Below are 20,616 nucleotides of genomic sequence, written 5' to 3'. Positions count from 1 at the left end.
CTGGCTGCACGTGAGGTTATCTGACTGTCTCCTTGCTTTCGCTTGTTACAGTGTTGTTGTTGGTAATGACCACACCTCTGGTCTCACCTGCAGCTTGTTATCATTACTCTTCCTCTATTTAGCCTGGCCTTACTATTCAGGCCATGTGGTTGATATTCTCTGCTTCGAGGAGGAAGGGCTGGTGTGTGGTCCTCTCATGAGGTCCTGTCCATCCATTTTCTAATGAAGATAAGTTTACTGCTCTTTGTATTTTGTTGTTACCCTTTGCTCGTTGTTTACTAGGCCTCAGGGAGACGCTGGTTCGTTCATCTGGGAAATAACCAGTAGTCTCATACCCTGTCACTACTCCTAGGGCATTTCAGGGCTCCTAGGGTCTAGCTTCCGGTGTATGAATCCTCACACCTTCAGGGTCTATTCACACTGACAGGAGTCAGGGCTAGATTTAGGGTTGCAGTAGGTGGTGACCATTTCCCTCTCCCTAGCTTGGAGGTCTAGCCCCTTGTCATTATCTTATTGTTTTGATTCTGGTGTTCCTCCATTTCCCCCTTACCACGTGACACATACATATTATTTAAAAAGAAAACCCATATCAAGGGCCAAACAACATGATGGTTCAGTCAGATATTCATTTGGTCCTGACACGTTTTGCGGAAGAGCCGCTTCTTCAGAGGTGGAGGATTTCATAGACTGATTTTCTATGCCTTGATTGAAGCACAAATATACACTGAGAATCCCGAAGGATAGGTAAAACATTTCAACCTCAAAGGGGTTTGTACGAAACGTGTTAGGACAAAATAAATATCTGACTGAAACATCATGTTGTTTGTCCCTAGATATGGGTTTTCTTTTAAATAATATGCATGTACCACGTGTACTTTTTTTGATGAAGTGGTTGGAAAAGGAGTGTACAAATCTTTTTTTTTTTTAAACTTTTTAACTACAATTGTTATCACTGAAACTTACTGCTTCTGTTTACTCCAACACATGAGGTGCTTAAATGTCCCTTTTTGATGTTATTATCTGTGGGAAGTGGTAAAATCTGGCATTATTATCTTTTAAGGGGGCACTGACCATGCCAACCTTATAATACTATGCTGCCATCAACATTAGAATACTAATATAATTATTTTTGGGATCCTCATCATATTGCAGGAAAGGTTTTTTTTTTCAGCCACCCTAAAAAATACTGAAGTGGATTTCATTGACAGAACCTTTTAGCTAGGCTTCAGATGATTTGAGTCTGCCATTTCTTGGTACAGAACAAATCCTACAAATCTCTAAACACACTCTCCCTAGAGCTAAAGATCCAGCTGACTTATATTACTAGTCCAGTTTGGAAAAAAGTGGTTGGGGATTTAAAGGGTTTGGGAATCCACTTAACCCTGCTTATGTGGATTCCTAGTGAGCCAGACCCAATACCTTGTTTATACAAAACCCTGATAAGATTTTATGTATTTTTTGCCAAGGATGCTAGCCTAACCTTAAGATCCAAACTTGGGAAATTGTGGAGCTACATATCTTTCATCCAATATTTTTTAATGTTACTTTTCCACTATTACTTTTTATTACTAAAACAGACAGTTTTACCAATAACATTATGCCTTGCATTATATACATACCATATCTCCACAACCATGGATCCTTCAATATTCGTTAAACATGAATATTTAGTGAAAAAAAACAGTTTAATTCTTCATGTTCATTGTCCATATGGGGCAAACTCTAAATCTTAATACATATTTTTTTATTGTAATTCATCCACAGAACACATTCATATCCAAAATATGCAATACTTGCATTGCACAATAGGTAGGTTATATAATATTTGTGTTCGTTAGATGTACTCACTTGTTATATCAATGATTATGCATATATAGTTTTATCTACAAAAAAATCAGGACAATGAAGTTCTAATAACCAGTGATGTGCTTTAGGGGGTAGGTGCGCCCTCATCATTAAAGTATTACATTTGAAAAAAAGTACAAGTAAAATCAAGTTCCACTGGATGTTGTCCATCATTTTCTCCACCTTTTTGCACATATAAAGAGACTTTATTGCTCTTTTACAATTGAGTGGTGTGTACTGCCATGGAACTGACAGGATTGTTGGTTGCAGTGCTGATACTTCTCTGCAGCTTTTACTTCATTTTCTGCACATGGAAGACAATGTACAGAAAACAGAGGCTACCACCAGGTTCAACTCCTTTGCCCCTGATAGGAAACTTGCTGAATATAAAGATAGGATCATTAGTGAGTTCACTCATAAAGGTGAGATATTCTAAACATTTTTTATGGAAGGATTCTGAGCTAAATGTTAGATCTAGTGCTGTACCTGTAAATAATTTACTATTTATTATTTTTAATAAAGAAAGAATCTGTTTACTGCATAATAATAATTTAGTTATTATAATAATAATAATAAGTAATTCCATTAACACTGGGGTATATTGGGCATTACATGAGAAATAGAAGATATAGACCTGTGCACACTCTAAGCATACCATCAAGGCAAGACAATACGTGAGATTACAATGTTACTATGTTCCATCTGGAATGATTTCCAATCAGAGAGACTTTTAAATAAAGGATACACTAAAACTAGATTAAAAAAAGCTTTTATTAATGTGGCAAACTCAGAAAGACAACAAATATTATTTAATATAATGGGAGAACCTCTTTGGATCAGGTAAAAGTACACCTAATTAAAACATTTTTAAAATAATTGTCTCAACTCCAAAAAATTCTTATGGAGTATTGGCACATACTAAGGTCAAGATTCCTCACAAATATGTTGATCAAAATCCAGTTATCACGTATGAATAAGCCTCCTCTTTACAAAATAAATGAACTCATAGTCATTTTAAAAGCCACACCAATATAAGGGTTGGAATCAAGAAGAGGTAGATGTGGAAAATGCAAACAATGCCAATAAATTATTTTAGAAATGCCAAATATTTTGAATTTTTCATCCTAAACACAATGATAATTGCAACACAAAGGGGATAATTTACCTCTTGTTGTGTATTTGTGGTGCTTTCTATTTTGGAAAAACATTTTGTCCCTTAAAATGTAATGAAACATTAGAAACTCTAATTTATTGTCTCCAGTAGGAAGACATTTTATAAAATGCCAAAAAACATGCCCTGACAATGTACAGTTTTTAGCCTTAAATCATCCTGATCCACATGGGGGTGATTATGACAAACTTGTAATACAATGTGAATTCAAATTGATCTACTAATTAATAGCCAACGTGTTTCCAAGTTTAAATGAACACATTAGTTTGAAATGCTCTTTGGAATGATTTGATTTCTACAATATAGAAGTGCTGATACATGTTGATATATTTATGACACACTTTGTGGATATATATTAGTTATTTTGGTTCTTGTGTTTGTCTATTTTGTAACATTAAATTCACATTGTTAAGACCCTGCGAGTCTAAACAAAAGGGTGGCATTGCGCATATACATAAAGAACATTTAGTATATCTTTTTAGATGGAAACGCACTTTCATGCCTATTCGCTTCTCAAAATGAACCAGTTATTCTGCTTCAAAAGGTCCTAAATGCAAACTAATCCTAATATAGCCATATGTAAGTTTTCTTTAAGTTCTTTATGGTAATAACCCATTGTTTCTTTAATATGGACCTTTCACTTTGTCTCAAACAGGTTCCAATTGCAAATTAAGTTCAAAATAATCTCATATAAGCCTAATACCGTTTTGTGTGTGTGATTATTTTATTATGTGGTGGGTCAAACACCAGGGATCTAGGAAAAAGACTCCATTGACACAGGGGCCACTGCAGACACAGGGAACACAAGAGACACTGAAAGCAACAGGAGACACACAGACAGAGATGAACACTGAATTACCCAATATGGGTACAGGAACTAGCTCACAGAACTAGGGGCTTGGCAGTAGTATAGACCCGTTGCACAACAACTGAGTGCTGTCTCTGAGCTAGCTGATTGGTCAGCGGATTGGGCGAAACTGATAAAACCTGGAAGAGGCATCACAGGGTCAGAACTGCCAGCCCGCACAGGAGAGAGACGCCTGCGCTTTAGTGAGGAAGAGGTAAGTGTGAAAAGGTGTGTAACACAAGGTGTTTTCTATATCAAATATTTGCATAACTGTAAATTTTCGTTAATAGATCCAAATTAGATCAAAAAATATTGTAACAGCTAATGGGATGTTTTATTGATAATAACAAAATTAAATTTTAATATCTTGGATGAAGACATGGTTTTGAAAATTGTCCTTGTTGTAGGCTATGTCTACATCAACAAGTTCATAACATCCTATTGGCACTCTTTGCTTTGTTTGTTTTGTCTGTAAGAGAAATACTGAAAATGTATGAGTATCCTGGCCCTCAAGGACTGGATGATGTAACCCAAATTTGGATCCATGGCTGATTATATAAAAATGTATTTATTTCCTTTGTACTATAGTTACGTGAGCAGTATGGCTCAGTGTACACCCTGTACTTTGGTTTGGAACCCATCATTGTGATATGTGGTTATGAAGCAGTAAAGGAAGCACTCATTGATCAAAATGATGACTTTGGTGGACGAGGAAAACTACCAACACTTGAATTTACTAAAGGTTATGGTAAGAAATATTTTAAAAAATTTTACTAACACCTGAAATTTTACATTTTGTTAAGTGAATAGGTGTTGAATGTCAAGTGAATAGTGATGATGTGTTAATAATTAACAACATTTGGTGTTTTATGCTCATTTTGTTGTAGAAAGCTTGATATTTACAGAGCTCAATAGCTCAAACTGAAAGTTGCAACCATAAGTAAATGAATCAGAGCATTGAAACACAGTTCCCTGAAAATGGGGTGTTTGATACAAGCCCCATTTTATATTTGTTGTAAGGATTCAACATATATTGCACATATATAATACAATCATATTACAATTTATATTAGATATTTTTTGTTTCAAAAGCTTGGAGTTGGCATTAGTCAAGAACCTAAAAGGTATTTTTTTCTGCCAAGGTATTAGTTTTTCTAATGGTGAATGCTGGAGAATAATACGTAATTTCTCAGTAAAGACCTTAAGGGATTTTGGATTTGGAAAAAGAAGTATGGAGTGGAAAATTCAAGAAGAGTCCCGATGTGTGGTGGAAGAATTTAGAAAGTTGCAAGGTTGGTAGCAATGCATGTACATTGTCCCTACTAACCAATGTAGATGTTATTTTATCAGTTTAAATTAAAGGGTAAATTTTTTATTACACACTCTCTTGTGTGGTCCAATTGGAGAGATTTATAAAGAAGGCCCAGTCTGAAAATTTGTTAAAGTGTCGCTGTTTGGATTCAGACCAATCAAGAAATTAGCCTAAACATTGCAGTCAGTTTTGTTCAGCTACACTTGAGCTACACTGATATTCAGCTACAACATTTGTTTTACAAACAGCTCTGTTATCTCATAACACATCAGGGAAACCAATATTCAGGTTAGTAGAAGCGAGCAATTAAAGAAACTTTGGTTCTGGAAGCCTCTCCCTTTGGTTACCTAAATGTCATGGTGTATGACCCTATAAAAATACATACCATTTTACATACATACATTTTGAATACATTTACATACATGTTAAATACATACCAGCCATTTTAGTTTGATAATTTGCCCTGTTGGGCAGGGCTCTCCACTGCCAGGAGAAGTATAAAGACCAATTGGATTGCTTAAAATATGGGTGTCAAGCAGTCTGTAGATTCTTAGGTGGCTGAGATTCACCCATTCCAGAAGCCTGTAACACCTCCTCCTCCTACACCTCTGCCTTTTCCTCATCCTTCCTCTCTTCCAGGAACAATGCTTCTATATTGTCATCCAAAGAGCTGATAACTGCTTGGCCATAATAAATAATTGCATGCCAGTCCCGGCTTGTAAACCTTCACCCTCAAAAATGAAGATTAAATTGACTACTGGGTGTTCAAGATGGAGACATGACTTAAGCCTGTGAAACATGCCCTAAAGATCTATTCCCTTACCTTTCAGGATGCTGCCCACCTTTGATAGGCTGATTGAAATGATATACCCCACTCACCTAAGCATTGAAATGTTTTTGGCAAAGAAAGATAACCTCTTTTATATAAAGCAAATAAGTGTTTGTTTGCTTTTTTTCCTAAAAAACTTTTTTTCTCTTTGAAAAGGGGGGCGCTCCCCTTCTGTCTTTACCACCACCTTGGTAAAGACTAAATAGGAGCGCAGAGCCTTCTGGGATCCCTACGTCAAATATCCCAGAAGGCTTCAGGCTGCTTCTTCTGTGCATGCTTGATCTTGAGGATGTGCAGGAAGAGCTTTCCTCTGCCAAAAAATGTTCTGATCCTATGCATATGCATTGGTTTTTTTTTACATTTAGATTAGGAAACGTCACCTGATCTTGCACCTGTGCAGTGCGAGAATGGGTGATGTAGGCATAAGAAGGAAGAAGACAGAAGAAGATGGTGGCACTTGCTGCTTCCTCGACAGGACGAAGGAAGAGTCCATGATGGTGCGGGACCTAATCAAGGCCAGCTGTGGAAGGATGAAGGGCTCTGTGGAAGTAAAGGTAAGTGGTATTTTTTATTTTAATGAAAGTCCCATTTTAAATCAATGCAGATAGAGCTGATAATTTAACAAGAAAATTGTTTCTTTCAGGACGCCCAATAAATCCCTTAAAAAAATTTATGCAAGCATTTTCCAATATTATCTGTTCCATCTTGTTTGGAGATCGTTATGACTATAAAGATAAAAAGTTCACAAAACTTCTTTCTATGGTGGAAGAGATATTTCGGCTTACCAGCTCTCCCTGGGGTCAGGTAAAAAGTCAATTACATGGACTATTAAGTAACTTTACATATCTTAATTAATACATCCCTGTCATAATATACAGAAAAAGTAAGGCTTCAAAATAAAACAGTAATAATTGCTATCTCCTATTACTATAAAACAGATATTAATCAATGTTGCCAATATTAAGACAATGTCATCAGTCTGCTTCAGGCATGCAGATGCAGACAGGTGAAAGATAGAAGTGAATGCATTGCAGAAGAAAGTAGACATGGTGTCTGTGAGTGGGCTGAGCCAGGGAAAAAAATAATATATCCTCCACACTCATAAAAAAGATCCCATGAGTTGATAAAAAGTTAGGCCTGTAATGTGCGAGGAAAGGAGCATCGGGAAAGACCGATATGACTAGGCAGACAGGGAGCAGGAAGCATAGGGTTACGTTTTTTGGTCCGAAGTGTTCCAAATAGGGAGGGGGGGAGTAGGGAGGAGGAGACATAGAAGGGGGCAGAAGGTGTTAAAAAGGTCAGGAAGAGGAAGTAAGGGTCTTTTCAAAGAGAGACAGCTTACAGGGAAAGTTTTTCCCACCCTCTTTCCCTTTTTTGTTGTTGGTGGCAGTGTTAGGTGGCAGTGTGGGGGGTTGAGGTCCTCAAGGGTGCCGTGCTGGTTGGTAATAATTATGGTTTAAGGAACCCATCTATGGTATGGAGTCCCTGGTTTTGGTAATGGTTGGTAAAATGCTTGGGGGGTCTGCAAAGGAAAGAAAGTATATATTCATTCCAAGGAGTAAGGGCGGCTGGTGCATTGGCTTTTTAAGGTTCAGATGCCAATAAAGTTAATGTGGTGACCTTCAAAGACCAGCAACCAATGAGCAAATAATTCAAGGGAATAAGCATTGTTATGGTATGGTTATTGTTTAATTGGTATTTAATGTTATAATTATAACGTGTATACTAATTTGTTGATATTTGATTGTATTTATGTTATATTTATATTGGTTATTTATAAGCATCATTTATTTGTTGTATTGTTATTTATATTGTTGTTTTGATAACAAAGTTAGTTAATATTTTGTTATTAAAAGGCCTACAGGCCATTTAACCAATACATGGTGTGGTCCTAATTTTGGGGTAGGGGTTAAGAATCAAAGATGTAGATTGGGGTAATAAAGGGGGGGGGGGATTATGGGTTTTTTTTTAGGTGGGGAGGGAATGCAAGTCTGGGTAACTATGTTTTGCCACAGTCATGTTGGATGCCTGCTAAGGCATTGGAGAGGCAAGGGAATCACAAGATGGTCATAGTTCCAGCATATGATACTAAATGCAGCCCCCCCCCCTATATTATTTGTTATTATAAATTAGGCTGTAAGAACCTTGAAGGTCTATTTTAGAGAAGTTTTAAGCTCAAATGGTCAAAAAGTTCTGCAAGTAGGGTAGCAGACAGCAATCAGTTTGCAGCATTGTAAACAGATCTCTAAAGTTCCTCCTTTCTTTTTAACAAAAAGGAATCCTGCAGGGGAAGAGGATTTGCAAATAAAAAGTCTATGCTATGACTTGTAGCAGTCTAAGTGTATAGAAAAGAATGATGCAGTCTGGGACCACATAAAATTTACTAGGAGGACTATTTAGCAGGCACAGTTCTTGATAAGGAAAGTGGTAACATTGAGCTAGTTGTGATACATCTGCACCAGTATTGTAGAACAAAGGAAAAAGGGGAGAATGGGAAGGAATAGCATGGTCTCCTTATTCATTGTTTGAGCAAACTTTAATGCACATGGATCTTAATCTTGAGCAAGCAGGCTCATCCAAGTAGCTAACTGTAGGTTACAGGTACAGAGTGTACAAAAACAAGCAGTGTGCACCAGAGCAACCCAGATAAGATTATGGACTTTTCAGCAGACAGCTCTTATGTTGTGGTCCCTGAAAACACCAGTGTTGTTGGCCATAAAGTAATGTACTGCAGAAACAAACTCAGAAATAATCCTAAGGTCAGGGAGGTAAGCAAACAGATGTAGTCAGAAATAATCAAGAAATGGTAAGCAGATAATCAGGAAATTGAATAAATTGGTTTAGACATAATATTCAAATGTCAAGCAACCCACTGTTAAGCCTTTAGGTGCTTGGGCCAATCAGGAGAGGTGGAAGTGCCAGCAGCAAACAGCAAAGGAAGGATCTGAGGCTACCACATTCATGCACACTTTAGAAATACTCTTATTAACCTATGCATTTGAGGTAGGGACCCTTCTGAAATACATTTTTTCATTATCATGCAGGCCCATAGCATGCTACCAGTGCTAATGAACTGCATTCCTGGACCTCACCACAAGACAGTCAAAATTTCAGAAGAATTGATTGAATTTGTTGCTGAAATAGTGAAATCCTTTCAGAAGACTTTGGATCCCAGTAAGCCAAGACATTTTGTAGACTGCTTCCTAATCAAGATGGAAAAGGTATATCTACATGTCTAATATTTAGCATGTTACTATAATGGCTAATAGATACTTACTTTGTTTTAAACAGAATTAGTATTGGATTTGATCTTTTTCTTAAAGTAAAAAAAAAATTGAAAAATAAAAGGGTATCTGGATATATAATTTAGCAAACCATCCCCAGCCTTGTAGTAAACTAAACTTGATCTTTATACTCCAAACCTCAAATGCAGACATACCATATGGCAAAGTGACATTGTCTCCTCAAACCTTTCTAAAAAAGAATAGTTACTGATCCACACTCCTTTACTGCCTTCCTACTCCATCATGTAATATAGCAGAACGTCTGCTCAGACTGGCTAGGGGGGAATGTTGTTTAGTTCAAGCTGCTGTGGAGAAAAACAGAGCAACTAAAAAAACTTCCTATATCCTGACAGGGATTTAACAACCCTTCCTGCGCTTTCCTCTTGGTTTATCCTATACAGAGCGACATCCTGAGTTACTTTCATATGGTGCAGCTGGGTGCACAGTCTACCTCCAACCACTGCCCCCAACAAATATACCTCCATCTGGACTATTATACTGTATCCATTCTAGAGTATGGATTAACCATTTAATTTATTTGGTTAATTCCTTATGAAGATATTATTTCTATGGTCTCTCCATTACCCCTGAAGAAGCCCTAGGAGGCGAAACGTGTCAGGTGGTTACCTGATACATAGGTTGATTTGTATCAACACTTTTGTCTTTATAGGAGAAGGATGACCCTAATACTGAGTTTACTATGAAAAATCTCCTATGTACAATCCACAATCTGTTAATAGCAGCAATTGAGTCTATGAGTGGCACCCTGCGGCATGCACTGCTCATCTTCTTAAAGTATCCAGAAGTAGAAGGTAAGTAATGTAGTGAAAAGATTTAAAGGTTAAAAACATAAAATACAGCTGTATCCGTCCACTTCATATGAGAATTCAGTTTTGTGCAAATGCTGAATGGTAAACCACCTGACAGTTTCTTAATTCTCTCAGAGTTTGCACAGAGTCTCATCGCTTTGGTCAATTTGAGAGGTTACCATCTTCCCATAAAATGAATGACAATTCCCATTGTGGGTTGTGATTTTAATTTTTGGTTTAAATATACTTTACCTTACTTTTAAATATACTTTACCTTATATTCTTTGTTTGCTCCGCGATACTTATTTCATCTGTTAGTAGCAAGGAAAGAAGGCCTTGGATCAGCTCCAAGTTGGTTCATTGGATAAGTACTGTCTCCTCGTCTTCTAATGGCAGTGATGGGCTCGGGCCTCATCACAGTTACATGGGAGAAGAACAATGATTCACATGCTCTTTTGTTGTCAGATGTGCTAAGTATTTTTCTTTTTCCCAGGAACACTTCCAAGACGAATCCGATTCTGCTTCTGTGTGTAAATATTTATAGCTGTCTAAAATAATAACAATAATATTTATATTTTTATTTTCTTTTTATTTTGTGTGTATTTTTTCTACCAGCTAAACTTCATGAAGAAATTGATCGAGTGATTGGACGAGACAGAATGCCAAACATGGATGATATGCCAAATATGCCATACACACAGGCTGTAATCCAAGAGGTACATAGGTTTAGTGACATCGCTCCATTCAGTGTGCCACATATGGTGACAAAAGACACAGAATTTAGGGGATATCATATCCCCAAGGTAAGAAACATATTACTATGTTCTCATAATAGAATAGGCCTGTTGTTAGAGCTTGCTTTAGTTAACTTGTGTTTAGTAGGCAGTAAGAGATGAAAGATTTGAATGTGTGTGCAATACCAACAGGCTTGTGAGGCTTGCAACCACTTTAAATAAGCTATATGCCTGTCCTCAAGGTATTTTTATTGACAAGTCACAGAACGCTGCCACCGCCAGTAGGAATGGTCATCACTGTATATCTTGACAATGGACTTATAGCCCACTGTTTAATATGCTGATCATTCTTTATGGATGGTTGTATCAGCCGTTGTCCAGATATGATGACCATTAGCGAATAAATATGCTTATTGCTCATAATTTCCATTCCCATATTTTGCAATGGTTACAAGCAGTTGTGAGCTAATTTACAGAGCAGACAGTAGTTGCGTGAGCTACTGTGAGCTACAGCTAATGAAATCTCTTTGGGAGGTGTAAAAGTAATTAAAGATACAAGCCTGATTATTCTGCATCAAGTACCTCCATCCATATTCCTTCACATTTGTCCCAGGAGTAGATAGTGGCCATCTACATAGTTACATAGTAGGTAGAGATTAGTGTTGGTCGAATAGCTCACTATTCGGCAGCTATTCGCTCGAATAGAGCAAAAATATTCGGGTGGTCGAATGTCAAAGTGGAACACCATTAAAGTCAATGGGAGGAAATATTTGGGTTTTTTCAGCACTGTGTAGAGCTTCTACAGCCTCCAAACAGATGTAAAAAGATACATTATAAAAGGATACATAAAAAGATACATTGTAAAAGGATACATAAAAAGATACATAACACTATTACATACCCCTGTACTTCACATGAATAATAAAGAGCACCTGTCACATCAATATCAGGCTAAAGCTAGGTACACACTTCCAATAATTATGTTAGAAAACGAACGATTACGACTGATCAACGATTATGCACGATTATACTTGAACAATCATATTGTGCACAATTCTGTACATGCTGTAACAATATGATCGTTCAAATATAATCCACCAACAGTGTCCACACGCTAGATACAATCGTTTGAACTATGCAGGGAGGGACATGTAAAGGAGAAAGTGTACCGCAGAAACACGCACAATCACTGAACGACACGATACTGTACACAAGATAGATAGTGAAAGATCGTCAGCCAATCAGATCCACCGTGGTGGTTGTCCATTTCCAACGACAATCCTCGTTCGTCGGCGTCCTTGGTCACTTTTTTTGGCCAATCAGTCATTTGACGGTCTTTTCTAACAATAATTATTGGACATGTGTATGCAGCTTTAGTCTACACGGACTGTTTCCCCAGCGTATAACCTGAAGCTTTTAAAGCCCATGTTTGAAGTCCTTATGCATTCCAATGAGCTAATCTACAGGAGTGATCAGGGGAGTGGAGCTGTCAGCATAGTAATGCTCTGCTGACTGCTCTGCTCCCTGAATGGCTGAGGAGAGGGAAATACTGATGATGCTTGAGCTGTCATCAGAATTTCCCTTTTCTCAGCCAATCAGGGAATCAGAGCAGTCAGCGGAGCTTTACTATGCTGACAGCTCCTCTCCCCTGATCACTCCTGCAGCCCTAGAGGAGCTGTGACATGTTTTACATATATAGAACACATGTCACAGCTTCTCTAGGGCTGTGGGAGTAATCAGGGGAGCAGAGCTGTCGGCATAGCAGAGCTCCGCTGACTGCTCTGCCCCCTGATTGGCTGAGGAAAGGGAAATCCTTATGATGCTTGAGCTGTCATAAGGGTTTCCTGTTTCTCAGCCAATCACAGAGCAGTAGAGGTGATGAATGGAGATACATATCTCCATTCAACCTCTATTGCCCTGGTATTGCCTGTGGGTACAGCTAACTGAAGGCACGTGCTTCCAACTACCTGTAACCGCAATGTTCCCACGGTCCGGGAATCCCACAATGACATTATGATTCATAATGTCATGGTCAAATAACCTGTAAAAAATAAAAAAAACAAGTTAAAATAAAAACACACAAATTAAATTAATTTAGGATTAATTGGTATTTTTTTTTTAAACGTTTTTTTCCCGAATTTTTGCAGCCGAATCCAGTGTTTTTCGGGTCGGGTCTATCCGAATTTGAACAGCCATATTCGGGTCGAATATAAGGACAACCCAAATTCGAACACCAACACTAGTAGAGATGAGCGAATCGATGCTGACTAAGTGGAATTTGATTCTAATTTCAGGAAAAATTTGATTCGATCCGAACCCGAATTTCCTTGCGATTTGTGGTAACGAATCACAATTTTTCCTGAAAAGGCGGCTACACGCCTAAGGATTCGAGATTCACGTCTTTCGAGATTCCACTACGATCTTTGGGCACTACAGGGGATGAATGGGGACTTGTTTCCCACGTGACGTCACAGTGGCAAAACTGAACTGCAGATGACCTCTGCAGTTCTACTACGATCTCTGGGCACTACAAGGCATGAATGGGGACTTGTCCCCATTTATCGCCTGTAGTGCCCTGTATTCTTAGATAGTGAAACTCTATCTAAGAATACATAGTAAAATCACAGCACGGCAAGAGCGATTGCTGCTGCAGCGCTGTTCTATGTATTCTTAGATAGATTTTCACTATCTTGGAATACAGATCACTACAGGTGATAAATGGGGACAAGTCCCTATTCATCACCTGTAATTCCTGGACATTGTAGTGGAACTGCAAGGACTGCAGTTCAGTTTCCCACGTGACGTCACAGTGGCAAAACTGAACTGTAGATGATCTCTGGGCACTACAAGGGATGAATGGGGACTTGTCCCCATTCATCCCCTTTAGTGCCCTGAATTCTTAGATAGAGAAACTCTATCGAAGAATACATAGTAGAAGTACTGCACGGCAACCGCGAAATAGCAGAAATAACCGGAAATAGCGTTTTTTAACGCGATTCACCGTAAATAAATTTGGATCGATGCTAATCTTTTCGGGAAAATTCAGCGAACCGACCGAATCGAATTTTCAAGAAATTCGCTTGTCTCTAATAGTAGGTTAGGTTGAAAAAAGTCCATCAAGTTCAACCACTAGGGAAATAAACATATCCCAGATATATAACCCTAAAAGACATTGTTGTTCCAGAGGAATGCAAAAACTCCTCGTACAATTTGCTTTCACAGGGGAAAAAATTGCTTCATGATTCCATGAGGCAATCGGATGTTCCCTGGATCAACAGTCATTGTTACTTTTACTTTAAAGCCTTAATATCCAGTTATATTCTGTGCTTCTAGAAAAGCATTCAGCTTTTTCTTAAAGTAACCTATATTATTTCCTGAAACTACTTCCTGAGGGAGCTGATTCCACATTTTCACAGACTTTACCCTTCCGTATCCGGAGCTTAAACTTATTTTCCTCCAGACGCAAAGAGTGCCCGCTTATTTTTTGTAATGATCTCAAAGTGAATAATGGGGGAGAGAGTTCTCTATATGGACCGTTTATAAATTTATACAGGGTGATCCTCCCCCCCCCCCTTAAACATCTCTTCCCAAGGGAGAGTCAGTTCAGCTAATCTCTCCTCATATCTGAGCTCCTCCATTCCTTTTATTATTTAGTTGCCCTTCTCTGCACTTTCTCCAATTCAACAATGTCCTTTTTGAGAACTGGTGCCCAAAACTGGACTCCATATTCCAGATGTGGTCTGACCAATGCTTTGTACAGGGGCAGGATTATGTCTGCAGTCTATTCCTCTTTTAATACAAGAAAGTACTTTACTAGCTTTAGATATTGCAGCTTAGCATTGCATGCTGTTATTAAGTCTATGATCTACCAGAACCCCCAGATCCTTTTCCATTTCTGACTCCTCAAATGTATTCCCCTAGACAGTATGAAGCATTCATGTTGTTAGCGCCCAAGTGCATAACTTTACATTTATCTATATTAAATGTCATTTGACACTTGGCTGCCCAATCAAACAGTACATCCAGGTCTGCTTGTAGATTATAAACATCCTGTATGAATTACAATACATAGTTTGGTGGCATCTGCAAACACAGAAATGGTACTTTTAATCCCAAACTCTATATCATTTTAAATATGTTAAACAGTAAAGGTCCCAACACTGAAACCTGGGGTACACCACTAAAAACCTTACACCATTCAGAGTATGAGTCATTAATTACAACTTTAAGCCAGTTCTCTTTCTATTTACAGACTGACTTTTCTAAACCAATTGACCCTAACTTGCATAATACCCATCTGTGGGGTACAGTGTCAAATGCTCTAGCAAAGTTTAAGTACACTATATCAACTGCTATTCCACTGTCTACCTGTTTACTTACTTCCTCATAAAAAGAAAGTAAATTTGTTTGACAACTTCTGTCTTTCTTTAAGCCATGCTGACTATCGCATACCATATTTTTTTCAAGCAGAAACTTCTCTATGTGGTTCTTTATGAAACTCTCTAAGACCTTTCCAACTATGGACCTTAAATTAACTGGTCTGTAGTTGCCTGGTAATTACTTTGCTCCCTTTTTGAAGAAAGCAACCACATTCGCCTTATGTCAATCCATCGGTACCTTGCCAGTGACTAAAGAGTCCCTAAAAATTAGAAATAATGGCTTTGAAATTACCGAGCTCAGCTCTTTGAGGACACGTGGGTGTAATCCATCAGGTCCTGGTGCTTTGTCAATCTTAATTTTTCAGGCAGTGACATTGCTATTATGAATTCGGACTTGAGCTCTACCATTTTTCTTTGTGAGCTAAAAAAAAGTGTTTAGTAAATCTGCCTTGTCTTTATCCCCAGTTACCAACCCAGCGACATACTTTAAGGGGCCTACATGCTCGAATCTAATCTTTTTGCTATTAATACATTTTTAAAAAAATTGTGGGTTTTCTTTACTTTCCTTTGCAATCTGTCTTTCATTTTGAAGTTTTGCACATTTTATCCTCTTTTTACATCTTTTGTTATAATATTTATAGTTTTTAAATGATGAAGGTGATCCTTCATTTTTATATTTTTGGAATGCCCTTTTCTTGTTCCTTATGGCTTTTTTAACATCAGCTGTAAGCCACATAGGTTTTAATTTTAGCCTCTTAAACTTATTACCCATTGGATCTTTTAGTGTGCTTTTGTTAGAACAGACTTGAAACATTCCCATTTCTGTTCTGTGTTCTTTGAGGACAATATTGTCTCCCAGTCCAAGTCACAGAGAGCCACCCTTAATAATGGAAAATTTGGTCACTGCCACCCAGATTCTCTTTTATATGCACATTTGTTATGAGCTCTGCATTGTTAGAAAGAACTAAGTCTAGGGGAGTATCATTTCTAGTTGGGGCTTCTATAAACTGTACCATATAATTATCTTATTATCTATTAAATTCACAAATTTACCCGCTTTTGCTGTTCCTGTGGTGCCATTACTCCAGTCAGTGTCAGGGTAGTTGAAATCTCTCATGATTAAAACACTTCCACTTTTTGCTGCTTTTTCTATCTGTGCTAGTAGTTGATTTTCTATTTCTTCCTTAGCGCTGGGGGGCCTATAGCAGACTCCAATAAATATTTGTGTATTGTGCATCCCCACATTCAACTCCACCCATAATGCCTCAATCCCATTGCTTGTTCCATATGCAAATTCTTCTTTCACATTCACTTTTAGATCACTTCTCACATACAGACAGACACCACCTCCCTTTCGTTTGACTCTGTCTTTACCTAGGCAGCGGTTTAAGTATAGCAAAGCACCTTTTTCCTTGGACACTGTAGTACACCATAGAGAGTTTTTTAGGTGCAAATGAGGTTGTGGTTGAGGGTAGAGTAGCAAAAAATATAGATGTAGAAGGAGGATGAGAAAGAGGTAGTACATGTGTTCAAGGTGGAATAATCCTGTAAAATTATTGTTATTATTGTTGCTTATGCTAACTTCATCACCTGTCCATGATCAGGTGCACTCCACCACTGACAGCATGCTGAAATGACCTTTAATTTATATTGTAATGTATTTACTATAGGGTACTGATGTCTACTTTCTGCTCTGCACTGTCCACCGTGACCCCACACAGTTCGCCACTCCATACAAGTTCAATCCCAACCATTTTCTTGATGACAAAGGCAATTTCAAAAAGATTGATGCCAACATGCCTTTCTCTGCAGGTGGGTATATTTATAAGTAATTGTTTGTTGTGATTTATTATTGTATGAGTAACCATACTCATAAACAGGCTAATAGCAGCCAGAGATGTTTCTAATTCAATCATCTTTTGCAATCAGCTGGTTGCATATCCATTACATCGGTGTTTTCAATGGTTGGATTTTCTAATTGTCACACTGGGAGATAAAATGAATATGTGGAGTTGAGTTTGGACAAAAAAAAATCTTTCTTCCAAATGCGCTTTCTAAATGCAATGGATCTTGCTACAGGTGTGTGATGGAGAAACATAATTGTTTCATAAGTGAATTGAATTAAAAAAAAATATTGCCCCTTATGTGTAGAATTTTAGTTTGTTCATGAACAAAAATAGACTCTCATGGTGCATAACTCATGACCATACAAATGTGAAACCGGTAGGATGAAAACTTCACCAGTGACATAACTAGGTCTGCCTATATACAGTGCCTGGGAATTTAATAGTCATATCCTAGTCCTTTAAAATACAGAAACTGAAATATCTTTGCAGGGAAAAGAATGTGCCCTGGAGACGGTGTGGCCCGAATGGAAATGTTTATCTTTCTCACCACCATCCTGCAGAACTTCACATTGTCTTGTAATATGGAAATCTTTGATGCTGACTTGGCTCCTAAGTTGTCAGGGTTTTTAAATACCCCCATACAGTATGAGCTATCATTCATCCCTCGCTGAATCTATTGGACTATGACCACCTGAATAAAGTATTTTTCAATTACATCTGTGTCAAATGATTATTTCTTTCCTGCTTTTGTAGTCCAATTTTAGGTATTAGAATTAGTTTTATTTTTAGAAAAAATATTACAGATTTGCTGGATCTCCCAGGTTCTGCCATGATAATCTATCTTCTCCAGTCCGTGCTGATAGTTGTGTCTATTCTTTTTGCTGGACAAACTTTGATTGTTCCTCCTGGTATACATTAGTTACAGTATATGAAGGCTAAGTGTTACTTAACTGCGACAAAGGAAATTTGAAGCAGAATTAAACTGAAAAATAAAAAAATCACACTTACCTTTAATCAGGAAGATCCCTTGATCGCATTGGAGCTTTCCTCAATTGTGTCCCATGCCGTCCAGTTTATCTTCGTCCAAGGAGGAAAAGTCAGGTTTCACCATTTTTGGCCATTTTCTTTTTTTTATTCTGGCTACGTCACCCTAACTTGCACTGTGCAGGCGCAAGATCAGGTGATGTGGCCCGAGTAAACGGGGAAACAAACAGTGCCGATCTCACAACCCATATGTGAGATCAGCATCTCTTTCCCCACAGTGAATGAATATGCCCCTTTTCACATGCCTTAGATTGGACATACACAGAATGAGCAGCCAAGAGCCTCCCAGAATGTGTGACATAGGTATCCCGGCAGGCTCTGCCTTTCCCATTTTGTCTTGATTGCTGCAGTGATCGAGACATAATGGGAGGTGATTCTTAAAGCTTAGCTAACGTTATGGTAAATGAAACTAACCTGCTTTAGGTGGCCTATGTAAAAATGAAACTCTGACAGAGCAATATAGAGTAGGACACGTTGAGTAGGACCAGTTTTATTTAGGCAATTAAACTTGTTAAAAAAATCCTATAGCTCCAATGGCTCAAAAGAAGAATACAAAATAAATAATAGTTATCTGACAGTGTTTTTTTATTACAAAACAATAAAAATAGAAAAGGGTATACAAGTAATTAAAAACAAGTCAATTCATCTTGTAGCACTGTTTACCATTCTGTTTGCTGGATCTACATCAAATTAAAGCTTTATGTTTGCTTACATTATCTTTCTTGGTCATCCTTTACCCTTATTTTCAATCTGAGCGGGAGCTTAGACATTTACATATTAACGCAATGACCATGTGCGGCCTGTAGGCACTAAACCCTGTCAACCTGTAGGCCCAAAGCTGACATACAAAAAACAACATAAGTGCAGGGGCTACATGGCTGGCTGCTAAAGGGAGGTAGTCAGGAAGGGGTGAATGAAGGAAGAGAGTCAAGACCTGGCTGCTACTTTCTGAAAATATATGCAACTTTTCTGTTCCACTCTGATGATGTCCCTCTCAGTAGTACTATAGTAGTACTATTGCTACTTACTGCTTGTCTTACATGACTTAAGCTACGTACACACTTCCAATAATTTGGTTGGAAACAAACGACGAACGACTGACGAACGACCGATTGGCCAAAAATCGTTCAAAAAAAGTGAACAACGGCGCCGACGAACGAGGATAGTCGTTGGAAATGAATGACTGGCACGGCGAATCTGATTGGACGCTCTGTACAGGTGCTTCACTGTATTGTGTTCATGTGTGTGTGTATATAAATATCTATCTATATAAATCTTCATACATAAATATATAAATCTATCTCTCTATATATATGTTTATATTTCTCCTTATATCTATCTCTCTCTCCATATACATATGCACGTCACTTCCTGTATCGTTCAAACGATCGCATCTATCGTATACTATATTGTTGAACGGTCGTGTCATTATCTGCATGTACAGGATCGGTGCTATACGTTCAAAGATATCATGCATGATCGTTGGTCGTTCATTTACCAACGATAATATTTCGGAAGGGTGTGCGTAGCTTTAGTCTCCTACTGCCCCCTCCTTTCAACCTGCCCATGCTGGCCCTAATTGGGTAATACAAAATATAGGTCATTCGAAATAAAGAATGTCCTCCTGCAGACACTGTTGGTAACTAATAATGGTTTACAAAATTATTGCTAACCTTGGCACTTCTGAATTTTTTCACCATGTACCTGGGCACTTCCTCTAGTCTTGATAGTGAAAATGTACATTATTATGCAGCATTTGCCATAAACAAAACAAATACCTTGAGAGGAAAAAAAACATCTTTTATACTTTAAATGAGTGAGATAAGATTGAAATGAAAACATGATTCCATAATGTAAGTATACTATCTATACAACAAAGCCTACAAATAAATTACACTGTGTATTTCAACCAAAAAATGCTATGTCGTCATCAGTAGAGTAACTGTATTTGGGATCATCATTGTGCAAGAAAGAAGGTATTATTTAGGCTGTCCCACTCCCCCCCTCCAAAAAAAAAACAACTAAAAACATTAGAGTTGCTTGTGTGCTCTAAAGAGAGGTCCATACTTGCTTTTCTGACCTTTGCCTAGGATTTGGACAAAGTAGAATAAAACGGAAGTGAGAAAAAAAACTCACTCATGCAAATACAGACAAAATATATGTAGGGCTTTGCCACTTCAGATTGAAGAAGAGTGCATATAATTCTTACCAAATTTAGTTTCAGAAACTGGGATCCTAAACATTTATGTTGACAATACAGAAAAACAATATAAAAACACATGGTTTCCTTTGATGGGAATCAGTAACAGCACAGTCCAATAAAGCAACACAAAAGTCAGCCTCCTGTCTAGTTTTTTGATTATTTGAGTCTGCCTTTTCTTAGCTTATTACATCACCAAACCTGCAAACACACACTCTTCCCAGAGCTGAAGGTCCAGCTGATCTAAATTAGTTAGGAGAAAATATGGTCCACTGGATTGGGAATCCACACAAGCCTGCTCATGTGGATTCCTAG

At 37.9% G+C, this 20,616-nt stretch overlaps 1 protein-coding gene across 1 annotated transcript; it reads left to right on the top strand.

The window, feature by feature from the left end:
* The first annotated feature begins 2,087 nt into the window (after positions 1–2,087).
* Positions 2,088–17,742, top strand: LOC140343377 (cytochrome P450 2G1-like). The gene is made up of 9 exons (XM_072430034.1): positions 2,088–2,267; positions 4,452–4,611; positions 5,006–5,155; positions 6,648–6,808; positions 9,049–9,225; positions 9,959–10,100; positions 10,713–10,900; positions 16,881–17,022; positions 17,547–17,742. The coding sequence occupies exons 1-9, from the start codon at positions 2,088–2,090 to the stop codon at positions 17,726–17,728; spliced, it is 1,482 nt and encodes a 493-aa protein (XP_072286135.1). The 3' UTR covers positions 17,729–17,742.
* Positions 17,743–20,616: the final 2,874 nt, after the last annotated feature.

Source organism: Pyxicephalus adspersus, chromosome Z (assembly GCF_032062135.1).
Source record: "Pyxicephalus adspersus chromosome Z, UCB_Pads_2.0, whole genome shotgun sequence".
NCBI lineage: Eukaryota > Metazoa > Chordata > Amphibia > Anura > Pyxicephalidae > Pyxicephalus > Pyxicephalus adspersus.
The sequence above is the reverse complement of the archived record's forward strand: the minus strand, read 5'-3'. Positions and strand labels throughout refer to the sequence as shown.